The 21,908-nt window shown below is 43.0% G+C and overlaps 1 protein-coding gene across 2 annotated transcripts in view; it reads right to left on the bottom strand.

Annotated features, from left to right (window-relative positions):
• The window catches only part of C7H16orf70 (chromosome 7 C16orf70 homolog), a 214,550-nt gene that overhangs the window by 25,913 nt on the left and 166,729 nt on the right, over positions 1-21,908 (bottom strand). For both annotated transcript variants that reach the window (XM_029608692.1, XM_029608693.1), the window contains exons 11-13: positions 20,379-20,462; positions 11,423-11,505; positions 3,018-3,061 (exon numbers count right to left, since the gene is read on the bottom strand). In XM_029608692.1, the coding sequence (XP_029464552.1) occupies positions 3,018-3,061; positions 11,423-11,505; positions 20,379-20,462 (211 nt within the window). The remainder of the gene's footprint in view (positions 1-3,017; positions 3,062-11,422; positions 11,506-20,378; positions 20,463-21,908) is intronic.

The raw sequence follows: 21,908 nt of genomic DNA on the forward strand, positions 1-21,908 counted from the left end.
GAATTGTGATAAATTGCAGGAGAACTTTGTGAGGCTGGAAGATTGGGCATCTAAATGACAGATGAAATTGAATGTGGACAAGTGCAAGGGATGCATATAGGGAAAAATAACCTATGCTGTAATTATATGGGTAGGTTCCATATTAGGAGTTACGCCCCAGGAAAAAGATCTAAGCCTCATACATTAAAAATGTCGGCTCAGTGTGCTGCAGCGGTAAAAAAAAAAAAAAAAGCACATAATGTTAGGAATTATTAAGAAGGGAGTGGTGAATAAAAAACGGAGGATGTCATAATGCCTCTGTATCGCTCCTTGGTAAGACCACACCTTGAGTTCAGTGTGCAATTTTAGTTGCCCCATCTCAAAAAAAAGATATAGTTGCACTGGAATAGGTACAGAGAAGGGTGACCAAAATGATAAAGGGGATGGAACAGCTCCCCTGTGAGGAAATGCTAAAAAGTTTAGGGCTGTTCAGCTTGGAGAAGACACAGCGGAAGGAGGATATGATAGGAGTCTGTAAGATCATGAACAGCCCTGGATTTCTCAATAGGCACCCATTATATCTGTGCCTACAGTAGCAAGCATTTAGGGGCAGAAGTCTAGCTGGCTAAGATTTTCTGCCTTTCAGCTCTGTTGAATCTCATTCAGCGGAGAACAGCCCTAGGCTATACTGTAACACATCCTTATAGAAGATGGGGCAGTAAAAGCACCAAAAGTGCCTAGAAGGGGCAAAAATCCTAAATCCATCCCAGATCATTAAAGGACTTGAACAGATAAATGTGAATCTGTTATTTACTCTTTCAGATAATATAAGGACTAGGGGGCACTGCATGAAGAAAGCAAGTAGCACAATTAAAACAAATCAGAGAATATTCTCTCTCACTCAATGCCAAATCAAGCTCTGGAATTCATTGCCAGATGATGTGGTTAAGACAGTTAGTGTAGCTGCGTTTAAAAAAAAAAAAAAAAGGGTTTGGATAAGTTCCAGGAGAGTGTTGGGTTTGTGGTATACCATGGACTCTTCAGCGAAGTGGCGATGACTCCTCCCACAGGGAGGGGCCCCGTGGGGAACCACAACGATAGGCTACACTCTAGTAAGCAGACACTGAGGAAAGAAAGCTTTATTGTACTGCCTATGTAAGTTGAATTTTGCTTCAAGAAGGAATAGTACTGTAGGCCAGCGATATCACAGTAAGCTCAGACAGTCTCTATAGATGATGGGATGTAGTAAGGTTGGGTAGTGTTCCGCAGCGCGGGATAAGCCAAACCTGAAGGGTGGAATAAGGAGAGCTGGAGCATGGTGATACTCACAGAGTGGCATTGCTGGTAACTTCCTAAGTAGTAGAATGGAGATAGGGACCTGAGGTCTGAGGTGCAGGATACCCTGTGCAGGATAGGTCCTCAAGGAGCGAGTACCTAGAAGTGCCGAGGGATCCTGGAAGAAAGTAGATAGAACCCCAGAGGAGCGGGTGTCCTTAGGTTAGGTAGCTGAACCCCAAAGGGCAGATAGAAGCGAGAGGCCCCCGAGGAATGGGTACCCAGAGCTTCTGTAGGAGCGAGTTACCCCGGAGGGTAGTAAGGAATCCAAGTGAGCAGCTTAGAAGCGGTCAGAGTAGCAAAACCGAAGTCCTTGCTAACTCGTTGGGCTAGAGCGGAGAGGAGGTTTAAATACCCGGAGGTACTGACGTCATGTGGTGGGGTCGCCCCCGAGGTTCCCGCCATGACGTATTCAAAAGTGAAGGTGGCGTGTGCGCCTAGGAGGCCTCAGGAAGAAGCATGGCGGACGGGGATGCCCATGCTATGTCGGAGACGCCGAGGGTTTCAGCAATCAGCACCGGAGGCAGCCATCTTTCCCAGGGAGGAGGAAAAGGGTAGAAGAGAGGTGAGGCAGAGTGGTCGCAGCCGTCTGCGACCGACGGACACAACAGAGAGAAAGTCCACAAACTGCTATTAATCAAGTTGACTTAGGGAATAGCCACATTACAAGCTTTAGTAGCATGGGATCTATTTAATGTTTTGGTACTTGCTGGATACTTGTCACCTGGACTGGCCACTGTTGGAAACAGGATGCTGGGCTTGATGAACCCGTGGTCTGACCCAGTAAGGAAACTTCTTAAGTTCTTATATCTATTAGAGAAACAGCAGCAATAGCAGTAGAATATGTGGTATCCTGTCAGCAGGCCAAAAATGAAACCTGATCAGGAACAATATGGACAAGCACCAAAACCAGAGTTTTGTCCCTTTTGTACTTTCTGTAACCTGTAATTTTACTCCACTTTTATTCTGTAATTGTTTCCTCTTTCTCTATTTTAATCATTATGTGTATTAATCTGGCAAACTGTCATGCCAATAAAGTTAGCTGAATCAATCTATGAATGTACCAGGAGTCCTAGTTTTCAGGAATATTGCCTTGGCTATTGTTTTTATAAGAGCTGAATTTAGCAGTTGTCCAGTGTCAGCATCCATGAAGGCTTTTGGGGGAAGGTCTCAGGAGGTATAGCGCGGAAGGGGTTGAAATACTGAGAATCAAAATACTGAAAGGCCCTGAGGATATGTCACAGCCAACAATTAGAGGAAAAGCTTGGAAAGAGCTGCAGTTATCCAGAGAGAAGCAAGCATCACAAGTGAGAGTTGCATTCATCAGTCATTAGAGCTAATGGGAACTAGCAAAGTGCAATGCCACAGACAGCCTGACAATTTTTACATTCATTTTGTATGTAGTCTACTGTTTTCCTGCAGGAAAGTACATTTTATCAGTTCATAGATTTGGGAGCCAGGAAAACGGTTTGCTCCAATTCAACACCTGCTCCATTGTGTGCACTACAGGTTACGCGATTCTCTCCTCATTTAAGGAATATAGATACGAGAACAATTGTCGCCACCTACAAGTATGCCAAAATACCTTGTTCAAAGGAGCACTGCAGGAAAGCTGGTGGAGGCAATTGATACATTTGCAAACCTGTTTGAAGAATAAATTCCAGTTCATACTATTTCATCTAGAAGCAGAAGGCAGTACTTACCTCCCTTAATTGTTAGTGGAATCTTAAAATCACAACGATGGTAACTGTATAGTAAAAAATGAAAAGTAGTTGTGAAATACCCATATCAATTAAAAGCAATAAAACAGCACTGATCTAACATCTACAGGGAATACTATCAGAAAACTTAAGATGCACGTTCAAACTCCCTATCAACTGGTACAACTCCCACAGCCAGAACTAATCTTTAACCCTCAATATGGAAATAATAATGTAAAATGTGCCTTCTCTCCTCATCCATATGGAGACATTCATGAAGTCAGGCACTGAATATGCACAGTCAGGTCCTCTGTCCCAAAGTATATTGCTGTCCTCTTTAGAAAGGTTCTTCTCAGCGGCAGCTGCCTCCAAGTGGGTTTGGTTTTATGCCCACCTTGACAGGAATGCATCTCATTCCTAAACCATGGTATGTTGAGGATGATCTCAATCTGGCCAGCTAGCCAGGACCCGCCCGCTGACTGCCCCTTTGCCCACCCAACACCACCACTGGGGGAATAAGGCCCTGGCAGCAGCGCTGCACGGCCGGCTCACCTCCACCCGAGCCCCTGACCCTCAGACCAAGTGCGGGACTTAGGAATACAGACTGACAAGAACCTATCAATGGAAAATCACGTAAATAAATTAATCAAATCAGGCTATGCTAAACTGCGCCTACCACATAGACAAACCATTGCTGACTCACGTAGATTTCTGCACAGTCCTGCAAATCCTCATTTTTTTAAACCTAGACTACTGCAACTCACTTCTACTTGGAGTACTTAACTGTCTTCTAAAAAACAAAACAAAACCCAACAACTATTACAAAATGCCACAGTTAGACTCTTAACAGGATCCAGGAAATTCGATCACATCTCGCAGTCACCGATTGCACTTCATTGGCTACCTGTACAATCCCAAGTCCATTACAAGGTCCTAACATTAATGCATACCACCCACCACTCTAACACTGGTGTGGAGGGGGTAGCGTTACAACCATACAAGCCTCAGAGATCATTAAGATCTCAAAACAAAGGATTACTAGCTGTGCCATCATTACAGAATACGCATCTATCAAAAATAAGAGTCCGTATGATCTCCATTGCAGGCCACAGACGCTACAACTGACTCTAGAAACAAAGAAATTCAAACGGGAACTAAAAACGATTTCAAAATGCCTATAACCCAACATGGGTAAATTCATTAAGAACTTAACTACTGAACTCAATACCACAGAACTTTTCAATCCTCATTATCAAATCACTTCCCAACCCCTCCGATATAAATAACTTGAAAATGAAACCTTCTTCTTTTCCTCCACCCTCATATTCCACTGGTACATGAGTTAAAAATGCTAGCTCATCCTGCACGTCTTCCCAGCCCCAATAACACTAGTCAATGTATGTGCCCCTGAGAACTTTAGTCATTGTACGTACCTATCTTTAAATTATATGTTATATGAACACATTAAGTGATGTAAAATGGCTAAATAAATAGATAAATTTACTAATGCTCTTATTAATACTTGCATTGTACCAAAAAGCCTCTTTTATAGGATGTAACAGGCAACATATCAAAGTATTCCTGGAAGTCCTTTTTAATTGGGCCAGTGGTGCCCAATACAATTGGGGACTATTTCTGTATCTTTCTGTCATTTTTTCAGTCTCTGATTGCATTCTTAACTACTTGAAGATCTTCTCTCTTTCTCCATATATTCTACAGACTAGTCAAATTTGTAGAAAGGATTCATTTCATATAATGTAATTGCATGAGATATATATAATTTGACATTTTTAAACACATGAAAGATATATGTTGTATTATGTTTTAAGACATTTTGTATGAATAATTGCATTTATACTAAATAGATACTTAAAAGAGAATGCTTCTATTTGAAATGTATTAGGTATACTTAAGGATTTATTGATTATGGGAATTTGTTTATCACATTTTCAACAATGCCATTCATGTGATTTTCTCTTTCAGCACAATATCTGGTTTACTAGCATCAAGATTTTTAATCAGCTGGAATGGGAATGGCCCAGGTGATCACAACTTCTCCACTCTTTATAATTCTATTAGGGTTGCGATTCCAATATTTTTCTGATACAGAAATGTTGCAGTGTTTCCACAGTTTCCACTGGATGAGCCATGCCACCTTATGTCTTTCTGTATGCAGGCCTTCTGACAGCATATCACAGCCAGCAATGAGATGTGTAACCATTTCCAGTTCTCTTTTACAGTGTGAGGCAGTGCCCCATGTGCTCTCCTATTTACCTAGGCAGGATCAGGCTAGACACCTGGTCCACCTTAAATCCACTAAGGAGAGTATGCTCTGTGGGTAGGTTCGGCTCAGAAGGCATAACCAAGGACTGAGGAATAAGAGCTGGGATCCAAGTGGTGATAAACAGACCAGGCCCAGGCCTCCAGGAGGAGGGCAGCTCCTGTAATGTAACATTGTTCAAACATGAGCTGAGACGAAGCAGAACAAACCGTGAGTAAAAGTACACTGTCTGAAGGTAAAGGCAGTCTTACTGAGGTGTATATGATTGAAGCTGTGAATAAAGATTGCGTTTTAAGAAAAGCTGGAGTCAGACTAATTTATGTCTCCAGGCCTGTGGGAATCACCACTAGGGTGTGGCTCAGAAGCTGCACTGAAGAAAAAAAACCCCCAAAGTTTAAAAGTTTCAGGTAGAGAGGAAACTGAGTGGGCCTGGAAAAGGTAGGTTAGTACTGGTTAATGGGAGAAGCCCAGCTAGAGGTAGATAGGGTTTAAAAGTGATTCAGCTAATGCTGGTTATGCAGAGGGGGGGGGGGGGGTGTTTGGGGGTTTTTTTGCCTTGAAAAAAAAGTAAAGAGAACTGAATACTGGTGCAGCAAGGCTATGCTGAACAGGGTGTGGCCCTGGAAAAGCTGCCAGAGTGGGCTGTGATTGCGGTGAATGGAAACAGTGTGGGGCCCTCTTCCAGCAAGCAAGCTGCTCTGCAGATAAGGAGAGCACAAAAGAAATAGATGCCTTAATCTTTTTCAATACTTTATTGATGCAGAGACGTTTCAATTGAAATGCCCGACTCAGGCCGAGTTTCGCAGCTTGTAGGGAAGAGAGAACCTGAGGCTGGAGATATGGTTATTGAGAGGCAAGCAGAGGTTGGAAAGCCAGAAATCCCACCCCCAGATGCCCTGGCCGAGCAGGGAGATGGATGGGTGCAGACGGTGGCAGAGATAAAGGTGATTGCAGCAGAGACTGACCAGGTGCTCAGTGAGCTCTGGCAATGAGCCCTATGAGAAGATGCGTTGAACCCAGAAGGGGACCGCACTGAGAAGCCAGAGGATAGTGCTACTGGTGGTCCTGAGGAAGACCCTGTAGGATGCCCACACACTATTGTCCAGAGACTGCTCCTTTGAGAAGCTCCAAGAAGGGGGCGGTGAAGAACCCTGAGAGAGGGGTCACAGAGAGCCCTAGGGAGGGTGAAACAGACTGTCCAGTAGATGGCAGTACTGAGTGGCCAGCAGGCTGCAGCACCGATCGGCCTGATGGAAGCACTATAGGAGGTCCAGAGGAAGTCCCTATAGGGTGTCCAAATACTGCTGGGAGCCAAGAGCCAACTCCTGTAAGAAGCCTAGCGAGGGAACAGAAAGGCAAACGAGACATGCCATGGTCAGCTTAGAGGGTGGTGCTGCAGAGACCCTAGTGAGCGAGGCTGAAGAGGAGTCAGCAACTGTCATGGGCAAGTAGCCAGAGTGTACAGAGGAGGAAACTGCAGAGGGCCCAGGGGGAGGCGCTGCAGAATGTACAGAGGAGGAAGAGTCCACAGAGAGCCCAGAGGATGGTGCTGTAGACTCCAGCAACTGATAAGAGGAACCAAGGAGGAGCTCTACAGCTGAGATACCAATGCTAAGAAGCAGGCGCAGCTGGTTATAGAGGAACTAGAAATTGTAGTTCACCAGGTGGTTCATAAAACTCCATCGGTGTGGAATTCAAAGCCAGAGCTAGCAAAGGATATGCACTGTGCAAACAGCACACTGGGTGTTGGTTGCAACGCTGTCTACCGTAACCTGAAGAGATGGAGGTGCGCATGTCACTAGGTCTTTGTTCCAAAGAGTAGCTGGTGGGATTCTAGAGTAAGGAGAATAGGATGTCTTGGACTGGATGGGATCCAGGAGGGAGTAGGGACGCTTGGCCTAATGGGTCCAAGCTGAGGGGAGGGGTATGTGAGGCACTGCCCCTAGTGTTCCCCTATTTACCTGTGCAGGATCAGTCTAGATGCCTGGTCCACCTTAAATCCACTAAGGAGAGTATGCTCTATGGGTGAGATCGTGCAGGACAGGTGGAGCTCAGAGGGCATAACAGAGAATGGGGAATAAACAGCTGGGATCCAGATGGGGATAACAGACCAGGCCCAGCTCTCCAGAAGGAAGGCAGCTCCTGTAACATAACACTGTCCAAACACTGAGCTGAGATGAAGCAATACAAACTGTGAGTAGAGAGTATACTGTCTGAAGGTAAAGGCAGTCTACTGTGGTGTATATGACTGAAGCTGTGAATAAAGATTATCTTTTAAGAAAGGCTGGATTCAGACTAGTTTATGTCTCCAGACCTGTGAGAATCACTGCTTGGTCCCACATACAGAATCTGCATGTCTGTTTTACCATTTTTCCCCAACGCTAGCTGTGAGCCATCTTGTCTGTAGTCCCCTGTCCTGTGCTGCAATTATCAGTTTATCATCTTTAGGTTTTAGTTAATTTCTCCTTAACCATTCCTGTGTCAGGTTTTGATCTACATAAGATTTCTGAAGTAACTATTTTCCACTGTTGCCCCGAAGCTATAAGATGAGAGTAAAAAATGTGCGTTGAACTTCAGTACACATTTTCTTTACTCATGTGCTAAAAAAATAGTAAACTCCTAAAGCAATAATCTTACAGTATGCAATGAAATGGGAGATTTTAAAAAAATGAATAGCATGTATACATCATGTCTAATTTGTACAAACCTTGATTCTAAAAAAGATTTATGTGCTCAAACCATGATTTAGGGGCATAAAACAGTTTATGTGCATAAACAATGATTTCTACTCATATACATGGTTAATGCAGACAAAACACAGTTTATGAACATTGTATGCAGAAAACATGGATTTCTGTAGATAAAAGCTGTGTGCACAAAATGAGTTAGAAGCATAAATTAGTTCATAAACATTGGGAGGTCCATATTCAGCCCTATCTGGCTAAGCAAATTAGCCTGATCATTATATCCCGGCTATCTTGGCCATCATATTTAGCAGTGCGGTTGTGGAGTTGAATATATCCAGTTATCTAATACTTAGCCATATAAGTTTATCTGGTTAACTTTACACATGCTCAGTAGCTGGCTAACTTATCGAATAAGACTGAATTATCTGCATTTATCCAGCTAATCTAGCTGGATAAGTAGCTCTGTCCTGGAATGCCCCCATCTTGCCCCCCACTTAGCCTGATAACTATTAATCCAGCTAAATAGTTATCTGGTTAAGTGGTTGCTACTGAACATGGCTGAATATTCAAACAGTTTCACTTAACTGGATAAGTCCAAACTTATTTGGCTACTTGGCGCTGAACATTGACCTGTGTGTGCAAAAATCATATTTAATGTGCATAAATTCAAAATACAGGACCCCAGTACCATGAACTCCCAGCAGACTAACACTAGTCCTAGAAACTTTACTCCACCTCTGACCTGGAGCTAAATTCACAATATTAAGAAAACATAAGTAATAGCCAATATCTTGATTAATATGGGATTTGCATGGAGGCATGCTAATCTGTGTGCATATTTTTACTCATTTACACATTTTTTGTGCATAAAACTAAGATGCATTGGGAATGCAGTTCTATGCACAAAAATGTGCACAGAATTAAATTCTTTAAGAACATTTTTTTATGTTTGATGGATCATCCTAATAAGCAAATTAGGGAGTTGCTAATGGGGCCACTATGGTCCATGATATTGCCAACTTATAGGTTGGCTGTTTTAAGGACAATTGGCTTTGTGAATATCCTTTTCGCACCTCTATATTGCTTTGCCGCCATTTCATTGATAATTTTGTTTTATGGACTGGTGTGAGGAATCTTTTGAGGCACTCATGGTCTGGTTGAATTCATGTGACATAAATCTTCAGTTTACACATTTATTCAGTTATTCAAGATGGTCTCTTTTGCACAACCAAGTATCAGGTAGGTTAGATTTCCTTGAGATTTCAATTTACAAGAAGCCTATGGATCATAATACATTATTAGAATACCACATTTGTTACCTGCAGAGGCTGTGAGATAACTTACCCAGCAGCTAATTTTTGAGATTGAGAAGCTTTTGATCAACTGTTAATGAGTTTAAGATTAGAGCAGTAGAGATGCTCTCTAATTTCATTCAATGTGATTATCCGATGTCAGTAGTGTAGAAGGCATACAAATGTGCCTGTTGGGTCAATCGAGACTTTCTATTACACCCGAGCCAGTGTCATATTATATCTAGACCTATTTGTGTTTTGCCATATACACCGCACACATACAAGATACGACAGAGTATTCCTAAATACTGAAGGGGGCTCCAGTTGCATCCTTTTAGGAACTGCCTATTTTTGCTTAACATGGGACCATAACATCAAGGACATGATTGTGCAGTCTGAAAATAGATCCAAGACAGGGGATTATCAGTTTCATCAGTCTATTCATGGACACCGCCCCTTTGCTAATTGTTCAGTATGTGAACAATCCTTTGATGGAGAAATTTTACATACTCCAGTTTTGGGTTCACATTGTTTAAGATCATATAGCACTTGTGCCTCTAGAGGGGTGATTTACATGATGTGGTGTACCTGCAATTTATTATATATTGGTAAAACCAAATGATCATTGTGAGTTTGATTGATTTTAAAATGCAGTTCCATATCATGCCAGAGAAGAGAGATGCCACTATTTGAACATTTGATTACTGCTCAACATATGTTAGATCAGTTTACCTTTTCTGTTTTAGAGAAACCGGTACTGAATTCTCATTGATTTTAATGCTCTCCTTATACAGAGAGAGCAGCGATGGATTCATCGACTTAATACAGTACATCCTTATGGACTCAATAAAGAAACAGATTGGGCTTCATGTTGATATATTATTACAGCAATGGGTTGAGTATGTGTTGGATGCAGTGCTGTAATTTCCAATGGTTGACAGCTTGTGTGGCTCTAATTTGATAGGCTGATTGCCGCATTTCTTTACAGTGGTGAGTTGAATGTGTATAGGTAAGGTGTCTTGTTATAAATCTTCAATTGCTGATGATGTGTATGATTTTGATTGGATGGACAGTTTGTGGGAGAGTGGGTTGGATGCTATGCTTGAATTTCTATTGGTTGACAGTTTGTTAGATACTGATTGGTCAATTGATTTAAGAGGCAGGGAGGGGTTCTGGCAGCATCCTCAAGAGCTTCAGTGCCATGTTGACATGTGTGTAGTTATTCTTAGAGGTTGGTCATGTTTGGAAAATCTTTTATTTATTTTTCAAGGGATTAAAACTTGCACACAATCTAGTGTACCTTATTACATTGAGGCCTATATTTGTGCTTTTTGCCAATTGTTTTTCCTTGTTTATCTGATTCTTTACAGAGTATTTTGCAAATTCTGATTTTTGTTTTTTTTTAACTGTGCTGGTAAATTCTCACTCATCCCTTCTGTTTGTTGGAAAACATGCCCAAGTTTAAAGATGGAGTGATTTTGGCTGTTCACTTTTGTACTTCAGCACTTTTAGTATTTACGTCTTTTGATGCTGTTAAGCTTGGAGGCCTATGATGGTAGTTCTATAAGTGTAAATTAAATTTCTAACACATCCATACCACCTGCAGCTCGAGGTGTACAATCTCAGCATACCCTGGTTCTATCAGAATACCTGATGGGCATGGAGAAGTCTTTTCATACATTCAATTTTCCCAGATATTTAAGGGGTCAGTCTATGATTCCAAAGCTGTATAAGAATGAAGGGCTTGCAAGCTGATTGATGGCTTGCATCTTTTTCTGTGCTTTTAAATCACTTAATTTTCATTCTCCATTAGTACTTTGCTGATCTTTTCGCTCTGATTTGTGCTCAATTGTCTGTACGCATCCATGTTTGTTCTTATTGTCAGTAAGAGAAAACTATTCAGCAACAGTCTGGTTATGAATAGAAGTCCTAGTTGATTATTCTAGGCTTCACAAAAACATCTTTCCAATGTATTTTAATAAGTGGTGCTTGACACATGATCTAAACGACAAATGAACTATTAAAGTGCTCTGATATGCAGTAAATGCCAGCACGAAGAATTAGTGTCTGCAGAACTGCAAGACTGAAATCAAACTCTCATTCCCAGATTTTATTTTTTACAGTCCTCTGCAGAACTTCCATACTCACATATTGAAGTTGTAATGACCAGGATAATTCGTGTGCAAGACAAATTTCTTCACCTTGTGTGTATTTGCATCAAAAAGAATATCCTATTTGAGAAAATGACAGAATTTTGAAAAAATACATATGATGGAACAGTTTTACGTTAACATGCCTAGATTTTTAATCATAGAGTTCATTTAAACATCTGAAGGTTTTGTGAATGTTTTCATAAACATTTTCAAGGGAACTGATCACTTAATCTGTGCAGTGAGGAGCACGCCAATGCAAACTAAATGTTACAAGGTGTACCAATCAAAACAAGCTGGGAAAAGTGCACATTGGCTGCAGAGCTCAAATTAGGCATATTTTCTGCTACTCCAAGGATCCTTTCCACCACTACCCCCAAAGCAATGATTTGTTCTGCCACACTGACCTCCCAACATTCTCTCCACCGGACCTCATGGCTCTAACAGCACCAGGTTGAATGAGTATGAGAGACTGAGTGAGCAAACTCATTGGCACCGTAGGAGCCTCGTGCCTTCTAGGCTTCCATGTGGGAGGTAGCATCTGTGAGGGCACTCGCTCAATCCTGGTGCTCACCTGCCGCTGTCAGTCATGAGATGCAGCAGGAAGAGAGGGAAGCTAAGGGTTTGGAGGTGTGACTGGGGGTTTTGCAGTTGAAGGGATCACTGGTCCGGAAGGAAAGGAGGCTGTGAATAAACAAATCATAGGAGCATGATCTGGTCACCTCCCCAGTGCACATGGTGTCACCGACTCCTGCACAGCTTTTCCCCACTATCACTTTTATATTCCGCAAAATCCACTTTCATGATCAATGCGGATCACAGCTGTATACCCATAATTATTAAAATCATCACAATACAAACCAAAGTTGGCCCGCATCCCATCATAGTAAGATCTGATGATGGAAACATTTCACTGGACAACCAGATTTACAGAGGATTTTCCAGATGTCATTGCGGTTGATTGTATCAAAGTCTTTTGTCAGGACTATAAAGACAACGTATAGATCTTGATTTTGCTCAAAGCACTTTTCCTGAATCTTAGCTGAGAACACTTGACATCCATGTCAGTAAATAATAAAACTTTTATTCTTCGCATTCTCCACAGTTTGAAGCGACATACATAATGTTAAAAACAAAACAAATCAAACAAATACTTTGAAACAATGATCGGAATTCTAAGGCCGTTCTGCATAAGTGTCAAGAGCTAAATGTTTGTGCAAAAAATGCTTTAAGTTGTTTTTTAAACATACTGGGGCAGATATTCAACTCTGGCCATATAAAAAACGTAGCCAGGCAGGACTAATCTAGCTAAGTTTAGATGTATATTCAGCGGCACGACCGAGCTGCTGAATATACAAGTATGTATGTGCACATCGCTGGATAAGTGTACAAGTCTAAGTTTAGACCTGCTCTATAGAGCCCCTAAATTTAAGCGTACACGTATACAACTAACTCTGAATATTGGTAGTTTGCCATACAAGTTATACAGTTAACTTGCTCCGTCCCAGATCCGCCCAGTACATGCCTACTTTTTATGCGTGTAACTTTTAGCCACAAAAGTGGCTTATATGGCTAAGCGGTAGCCGCTGAACATAGGCGCATATTCAGATGCTACTACTTTATCCGGCTAAATGCCATTTGAACATCTACCCCACTGTGTTAAAGCATGGGATTGACCTCAGTTGCACAGGTAAGATATTTCCACAAACTCAGACCAGACACAGAAAAGGCTCTTTAAGCTTCTGTCCAATGAACAAGCTTTACTGATGGAACATCTAAAAGGCATAATTCCTAAAATCTTAGCATAAGTGGTAGACCTTATTGTTGACATACATAAAAGAGCCTAGTTATTATAAGCCTTATAAATGATAGTAAGCACTTTAAATTAATTTGCCTTTTTAGAAGGTAACCAATGAAGAGATTCAAGTGATAATTTGATCATGAAAACATGCTCCTGTGTTTTGCATGGGCTGAAAAGTTTGGATTGTCATGCTGGGGAGACCAATATAAACATATTAACGCCATTATAGTAATCCAAACTTGACAAAATTAATAACTGCAAATCAGTATGGAAATCGAAAGACAGTAAAAGTTTTATTCTATGCAGCATACGTTTAGTAGCAATTAGGCCATGAGGCTGCCCTAGAGTAATTGCTCAGCTCATAACTTCTTAGTTCAATAGCTAAGTAAGAATTAAAACTGCCCATCGTTTATTCCATATATAAGTAAAAATGTAAGATGCAAATTTAGGCAGAGCATGTAAAAGGCCTGGGGAGACTAAGGTGCCCCACAATAATTTACCTCAATCCCTGGCCTGACTCTGAAGCAAAAGCAATGGAAAAAATAAAAAGGTTAAGGTACCCTGGAAATGGCACAGGGTGCCGCAGAGTTGGGCAGCCAGCAAAGCCCATCCCACTGGCAGCTGGGGGAAAAAAAAGAGGTATAGCACAAGGGGCAGGCAGTGATGGCAGCTGCAGTTCATCCTGTCCACCTAAAGATTTTGAAAATGTATGAGCTGGATTTATTGATCTTCTGTATCACAAAGTCAGCACAGATGGGGAAGGCTACCCATGAATTTTTAAAATGCTCATGTTGGGGACACGGTTCTTAATGAGGAAGATGTGAGGCTCCAGTCCCAAATGGCATTCATCCCACAGGCCGCCAAAGACAAACAAAAAAAAAAAAAAGAGGCAGGACACCTGGCAGAGGTGGTCAGAGCTTATCTCGCCTGTGCAACATCCAAACTGGCCAACAACCAGCAAAAATATTTTTTAAATTTGCAAGCCGACTTCCCTGCTGTCCTAGCCTCACGATGCATGAGAATCTCATTCACTGTGGGGCGGATTTTCAGAGCCCTGCTCGCGTAAATCCGCCCGGATTTACGCGAGCAGGGCCCTGCGCGCCGGTGCGCCTATTTTACATAGGCCCACCGGCGCGCGCAGAGCCCCGGGACTCGCGTAAGTCCCGGGGTTCTCCGAGGGGGGGCGTGTCGGGGGCGGGTCCCTGTCGGCGTGCCGTTTTGGGGGCGTGTCGGCAGCGTTTTGGGGGCGGGTACAGGGGTGTGGCTACGGCCCTGGGCGGTCCGGGGGCGTGGCCGCGCCCTCCGTACCCGCCCCCAGGTCGCGGCCCGGCGCGGAGGAGGCCCGCTGGCGCGCGGGGATTTACGCCTCCCAGAGGGAGGCGTAAATCCCCCAACAAAGGTAAGGGGGGGGGGGTTAGACAGGGCCGGGCGGGTGGGTTAGGTAGAGGAAGGGAGGGGAAGGTGTTAGAGGATTCCCTCTGAGGCCGCTCCGATTTCGGAGCGGCCTCGGAGGGAACGGGGGTAGGCCGCACGGCTCGGCGCGCGCCGGCTATACAAAATTGATAGCCTTGTGCGCGCCGACCCAGGTTTTTTAGTAGATAGGCGCGGCTCCGCGCGTATCTACTAAAATCCAGCTTACTTTTGTTTGCGCCTGGAGCGCAAACAAAAGTAAGCTATTCGCGGAGTTTTGAAGATCCGCCCCTGTGAGAGCAGCACAGAGAGGAAGCTGGCTCATGAGCTTTAAAAATATTGGCACCGGCCCCCATTGTTTTCAAACTATTTAAGCTTTTGAAAGTGGACGGAGTTGTATTTGTTTTTGTTATACCTTGCCTTGAGCACCACCGAGGAAAGGAGTGTAAAAAACTGAAAAAATTAAACCATAATGGGGCCAGAGCAAACAGCAGAGCCATTCCACTGGCTGATAAAGACCAGAAAGACACTGTCAGTGCTCATCCTACTCACATATCCCGACTTGGCCAGCATAATGCAAAAGTATTTTTTTTTAATTTGAGGGCACTGTACTAATCTCACAAAACATGAGATTTTATTACTTCATGAGATCCGCACAGAGAGAAAGTCGGCCAATGAATTTCAACATTACTTGTGCTGGCCCAGGGGTTGTAATGGGGAACCCATCCTGCTGGCCATCAAAGCTAAGAAAGAGGTAGGGCAGTGGTTCCCAATCTGGGGTCCGCAAGATCATCTCAGGGGGTATTATGCCAGAAGGAAGGCAATCATAGTGCAACTGCTGAGAAATAGAGCAGGCTGACCTCTGCCCTAAGGCTCCTGCTGTCTAATCCCACTGCCTGATCCCATGCTGAGGAGAGGAAGATCGTAGCCTCAAGAAGCCCAAATTGGTAGGGAGAGGAAGCAGGGAAGAGTGTGGCTGACTGTTACCATGAGGAATCTGAAACTGCACAGAGAGGAAGAGGAGGGGAAGCGCACTGCCATTAGTACTTTCAATGATTGCTGTTCTACATGACCAGAGGTAGCAGCAAGCAGGGCAATGACCGTGAGCAGCATTTCTGGCCATTGCTACATATGCTTTGGCTGTCCTGCTGGACTGGCAGCGAGGGGAATAAAACACCTTGAGGCAGTAGTATGGCCAGGGGCGTAGGGTCACTGTTGAAGTTAGTGGTGCATCAGAAACTTTGCTGCTGCCATGTTACCAATCCTCTGAGCTGCCTCCCCAGCCTGACATCATCAATAAAGATCAGGCCCAAAACATCTCTTTTGACTTGCTAATAACAGCAACATTGAGCTGGCCTTTGATGATGTCAGGCTGTAGGAGGCAGTTCAGTCTGTTGGCAGCCCAGAGCTTTACTTTATTGGTAACTGGTGCTGGCACTCAGGAATGACTCAAGGCAATCTGCTGTCTGAGGCAAGGGATGGGATAGGATGAGATGCCCCAACCTGCCACCCAAAAGGATACACTGTCCAAGAGACAGGCCCACACCAACGCACCATACAAAAAAAAAAAAAAAAATTCAGATTCTACCGTCACTTCACTAACAGCCACACAAACATCTTTCACATCTTTTTTTTGAAGTAACACAAAATCCTTAAAAAAAAAAAAAGACATTCAGAAACTATATAGAAAACTTGCCAAACCACAACACACTTCCAGGATTCAAACAGCAGCAAATGTACCTGGGAAGTAGCAGCACTGCAAATATCAGCGGGTTTGGAAGATGGACACTCAATTTTATGAGCGTCCGTTTTCCTAACCTGTGTACAGCCACGGGTTAGGAAAACGGATGCTCGTAAAATTGAGCGTCTGTTTCCTTAAACTGACCGCCGCCACAATTTATTTTAATTTATGCCTTTTGGGCCCTCTGACTTAATATCGCCATGGTATTAAGTTGGAGGATGTACAGAAAAACAGTATTTTCTGCTTTTCTGTACGCTTTTTTGGTCTGCTCAGAAATGAGCGCCTGCCCAAGGGCAGGCGCTCATTTCTGAGCGTAAAATTTGCGATCGGGTGCACATTTTTTTTTCTGTATCTGGGGCAAATAGCTAATAGCCTCATCAACATGTAGTTGCATGTGATGAGCGCTATTAGTTTCGGGGGGGGGGGGCGTTTGGGTGCGCGTTTTGGACGTGCAAAACCCTTATTGTGTAAGCGGTAGTGGACGCGTGTCCAATTGCGGGTTAAACAGTGCGCTCAGCTGTATCGGCCTGTAAGTTTGTACCTGAGCCAATGGAGAGTAGCCCACTACTCTAGCCACTACACTACTGCTCAGCACTACTGCCTTGTCTGTCCAAATTTACTTTCACTTTTTCATTAATTGTCCACAGTAATAGGACATGAAGGAATGTACTGATGACCAAATTTCAGTTTTGCAGACGTCTTCAATAAGTACAGCTCAAAGATGAGCCACTCAGGCGGCCTGGCTCTCACTTAAAGGTGAATTTTAAAAGCAGAGCATGCACCAAAACCGGGAGATACATGCACAAGTCGGGCTGGTGCGTGCTGAGTGGATTTTAAAAGCCGCCTGGATATGCACATACTTGCCACTATGTGCAAAAATGAAAAGTTCAAAAAAAGAGCCGGGGCATGAGCGTTCCTGGATTTTAACTTGAAATTAGCACATAAATACTTACAATGCCAGGCACGCACTGGGGTCCCCTGCCACGTAACTATTTCTGCTATGGATGATGTGCAAGTTATAAAATAAAGATAGACAGATTGGCCTCACCTGAGCGAACTGGGAAAACTGGTAATGGCGCCAGCGCGAGTCTTTTAAAATCCCCCCCACATGCTATAGAAGTGGCATTTGTGCGCATAGGCGCGTTTCCACTTAAAATTGCAAGCACATGTGCGTACGGTAAGGTTATTTTATAACATGTATGCAAATACACGCTTATGTTATAAAATGGCCACGTCTAAGTCGCAGATATGTGCTCAGCCAGATAGGCGCACGCGAGGCACGTATATCTTATGCATGTGGCCCTTGTGCGTGTGCTTTATGCGCACATGTATTTTGTGCGCCTAGCTGGCCTTGTGCGCCTGGATCGAGACGGCGGACAGAGTGGCGAATAGGGCCAATATGGCGACGGCGACCACACGGGCAATATGGCGACCACCTCGGAGCTTCTCCACATGGGAGGACCCTTGAAACTAACCGGGGCCTGGCCCTGCTAGGGCGGATGAACCCGGCGGCACAGGTCCCGGCCGGCGAACTGTGCGACTCCTCGAACCTCGGAGACCGGAGTCTATCCTGAAGATTTCTACCTTACCTTGTCTTCGGCGCTTCCTGGTTTCGTCCCGGGCGGTCTCCGGCTGTGAGGAGAGAGGGCAAATACCTTCACCGCCGCGCTCGAGGGTGCACCCGCTGCCTCTCAGCCGCACCCAAGATCAGGAGCTAGGTCCTCGCCGCGATTCAGCCGCCGGACAGAGGCTCACCTCAGAGGGACCACGGAAATCACCTCGGAAATTCTCAACTGTGGGAGGGACCAGAGGGTATCACCGCAGGAGAGTGGGGCTCGTCTTCAGATGTAAGTTTTCTTCCGAATTTGGGTTTTCTCCATTGAATTTTGTTCTAACACTGTGAGAGTGTGCAGATAGTCCCTAACTGCTATGGAGACGGAAAATATTGGAGAGCTGCACCTCCTGCAGGGGTATATGTACTAGGGGCTGACGTCAGATTGAAATCTGATCTGTCTCCAACTGCTATCAGGAGTACACTATACCCATTGGTCCTGAGTCCATCTGCTACACATTAGGAAACAAAATTTGCCTGTAACTGCAAAAATGTATTACCTACCAGTAAAAATTGCATCAGGTAATGTTGCTGAGCAAGGAATAATAGATGAGTCAATTGACGTCTCTGAAATTTTAGAGATATCACTTGACACTGAAATTAAAACAAGGGCCACACTTTTGGTGTCCTTTTATCTTTACAAAAGATCGGGATGCAGTTTTAAGGCTGTTTTTGAAACGATTACAGTTATTCTTTGGCCAAAAGATCTGTATATATCCAGATCTGTCTAGGTCAACTCAGGTTAGAAGGAATTTTTTTTTGAACCTTAAGACCTGCTTTAGAAGCAATTGCAGCTAGAATGATTGTGAAATTCCCATGTAGATGTGAGATCTTTTTTTCAAATCATAAATATGTTTTCTATGAGGTTACTCAGCTCCAGAAGTTCCTGAGCTCCCATACCCCAGTAGTACAGAATAATGGTTAGAAGCAAGTATTATGATACTACTCAGTGTAACTCTGTTTTGTATTTGAATTAGGGGTATAGTTTCTATACCTATTTGTTCAACCGCTCAATTTTCTTTTTTTAGCTCGTGTATTTCTTATAATAGGACAGGTAAATATTATATTTTCAAGAACGTATTTCATTTGGAAGTTTGTTTTTTACTTTAATTACTTGTATTCAATTTATAATATAATGTTATAAAATTTTGAAAACTGAATAAAAAAAACAAAATTAAAAAAAAGTGCTGTTTTAGGGATTCACCGGAGCAGAGTATTGAGAAGAAAGAAAGAGAAAAACGAATTTGCATGCAGCTAGCAGAGCAGAAGAAACAAGACTGAGGAAAGTTGGTATCACGCGTGAAGAGCCATGCAGGTGCACAGAGACAAAGCTCTGTGATCTTTGAGAGAAGCTCTGCACTGGGCCTCCTGGAGCATGAACCCAGACAGCACGGCTAATTCAGCCTGCTTATCGATGGGAAAATAATAATTACCATTTATTATCCTTGACAACCTTCAACAGCAGCCTATAATCTGTTAATCTGCAGTACAAAATTCAGGCAAAAACCATAGCTGCAGCAGAGTGCAATGTAACTGATGTCAATGAGGGCTAGAAGTAGGCACAGGAAGCAGCAGTAACACACATAAAAGGCCCTAGAATTGCCAACCACATTTATTATAAGTGGAATTGGGCTTTTTTTTTTTTTTTTTTTTTTTTTAATGTGGGATTTTTTGGGTATAGAGGTTTGGGCTTCTCGATCTTGCTTTCGACCCAGATCTACAGCAGCTGCTGCCACAGCATATCAAGAAATAAGAGCATTGTTTCTCCCACCACGGGACTACAATTCCTACCATTCCCAGTCTCCTTTTATCCTAAGTAAAGGACACAGTGGGTCTACATTTCCCAGTATATTTCCCCACATTTTTTTTTATGGCCTGGCAACTGCAGGCAACATGGCACCTCCCTTCTTGCCCCCACCCCAAGGTGATTAGCAAGGTTTACTAAGGTAACCTCATTCTGAAAGGGTTCTGGGCTCGTTTTATAGGACAATGCCACTTTTTTCAGATCTGGAAACATTGCAAGGTTCATCAGAAGCCAGGAGACCTAAAAAAAAAAGTTTAAGTAATAGAAGAAGTTAAACGTTAAAAGTTAGGCTACTTTCAAGGCTCAGGCTGTGTGCTATAATGCAGCAGCAGCAACAAATACAAGGGACATCTCTCTCAGTTTAACAGGAAATATATTTCACCACTGTCAGAGGAAGGGATTCTTTACTCTGAGTGGTGAAATTATGGAAAATTTTGGCTGGCTGAACTGCTGGATAAAGTGGGTGTAGAAATGTTCAAGCAGCCTACCCAAAGCTCAAACGGAATCCTAGGTACTTATTTATACTGAACAGGCTATAAAATATAAATGTAACTAACAAGTAAAGTATATTAAACATGCAACTTACCACACCAAGTGCGAAGTAATTAAAGAAGTAATCGTTGCATTTTGAAGGAACCTGTTTATGGGGTGAGGGAGAGTGAATTTTCATCTGCAAAGGAGCAAAAATTCATCTTTATTAATCACTGTTTTAATACTTTCTTTAAAACAAGGTCAGCAAAATCACAACACTTAAAACAACCAGTACCAGCATGAAAGTCTTAAAAATGGTTTCTCTTTCACAGCCAAACACTGAAAGCTGTTCCATTTCATCTATTATAGTTAATGTTAATATTTAAGAGATAAACAAATGGAGACCTACATATCATTAATATCAACTTTCTTTGCTACAGCAAAGGATGCCAAACTCTTCCCTAGATAAGTGTCATGACTGCCGCAACTTGCCAGGTGGAGTTCCCATGACATGAAAGTATTACAATTTGAATTTCTTATTAAAGGAAAGGTACTATCTACCCATGGCATAATCTATCTTACGTTTAAAGGAGGACAACTGCAGAATATTTAGAGTATAACCTATTATTAGTTATTTCTATAGCACTATTAGACATATGTAGAGCCGTACAATTACACATAGACAAATCCCTGCTATGTGGACTTTGCACTCTATTCAAGACAGACAAATGGGCCAAATAAAAGGGAGTTTCATTTATTATGGAAAATGGTTAAAACCAACAAGGATATGATCAAGAGAACCAGGAGTTAAGATTTAAAGCAGCCCCAAAAGGTGGGGTTTTAGGCTAGATCTGAATAAGGTCAGAGAGGGAGGATGATGCACAGACTCAGGTGGTCTATTCCAGCATACAAAGCAGCAGGATGGACAGCATGGAGTCCGGAGTTGGCAACAGAGAAGGAAGATATTGATAAGAGTGACTTCCTTGATGAGCAGAGTTCACTAGGAAGGGTGTAGGGAGTGATGGCCCTGCACAGGAATTGCCCTAGGAATGCACAAGTGTGCACATGGAAGTGAAAATGCACATCTATGTTTTACTTTTATAAAATACAGAATATGCAAGTACTGTATATCCTTAGTTGTATATATGCTAATTCTTACGTGTGTAACATTTTGAAAATCCACCCCATAGGGTATGCAAAAAAAAAAAAAGCCTGCCAAAAAATGGAAGAACGTAACGGATAAAATGTTAAAATCGTTATCAGATGAAATCATAAAATGGAAATACTTAGGTGAGGAGATCTTAAAACAGTTGAAAGATGATGCTGAAAGAGAAACAGCAAAAGAAAAAGGAAGTAAGTAGAGGACTCCTAGGAGAAAGGAGCCTGAGCAGATAAAGGGCACCAGGAGAGAGGTGTCGAGCAGTCACAGGGCACCAGAGAAAAATGCTTGAGCTGCCAAGGGGTGGGGTGGGCAAGGAAGGTGGAGGCAGTGATGCAAGACACCCTGTAACCCATGAACTACTTGTTCGCCTATGGCACGCATTGCCTGACATTTGCAAGTAAAGTTTCGAAACACGTTTGTTTAGGGAAACCTTTTCTTTAGCCTTCTTCAGAGTCCTGCAGCTGAATGAGCTGGTGACTGCAT

This window comes from Rhinatrema bivittatum, chromosome 7 (genome assembly GCF_901001135.1).
Source record: "Rhinatrema bivittatum chromosome 7, aRhiBiv1.1, whole genome shotgun sequence".
Taxonomy (NCBI): domain Eukaryota; kingdom Metazoa; phylum Chordata; class Amphibia; order Gymnophiona; family Rhinatrematidae; genus Rhinatrema; species Rhinatrema bivittatum.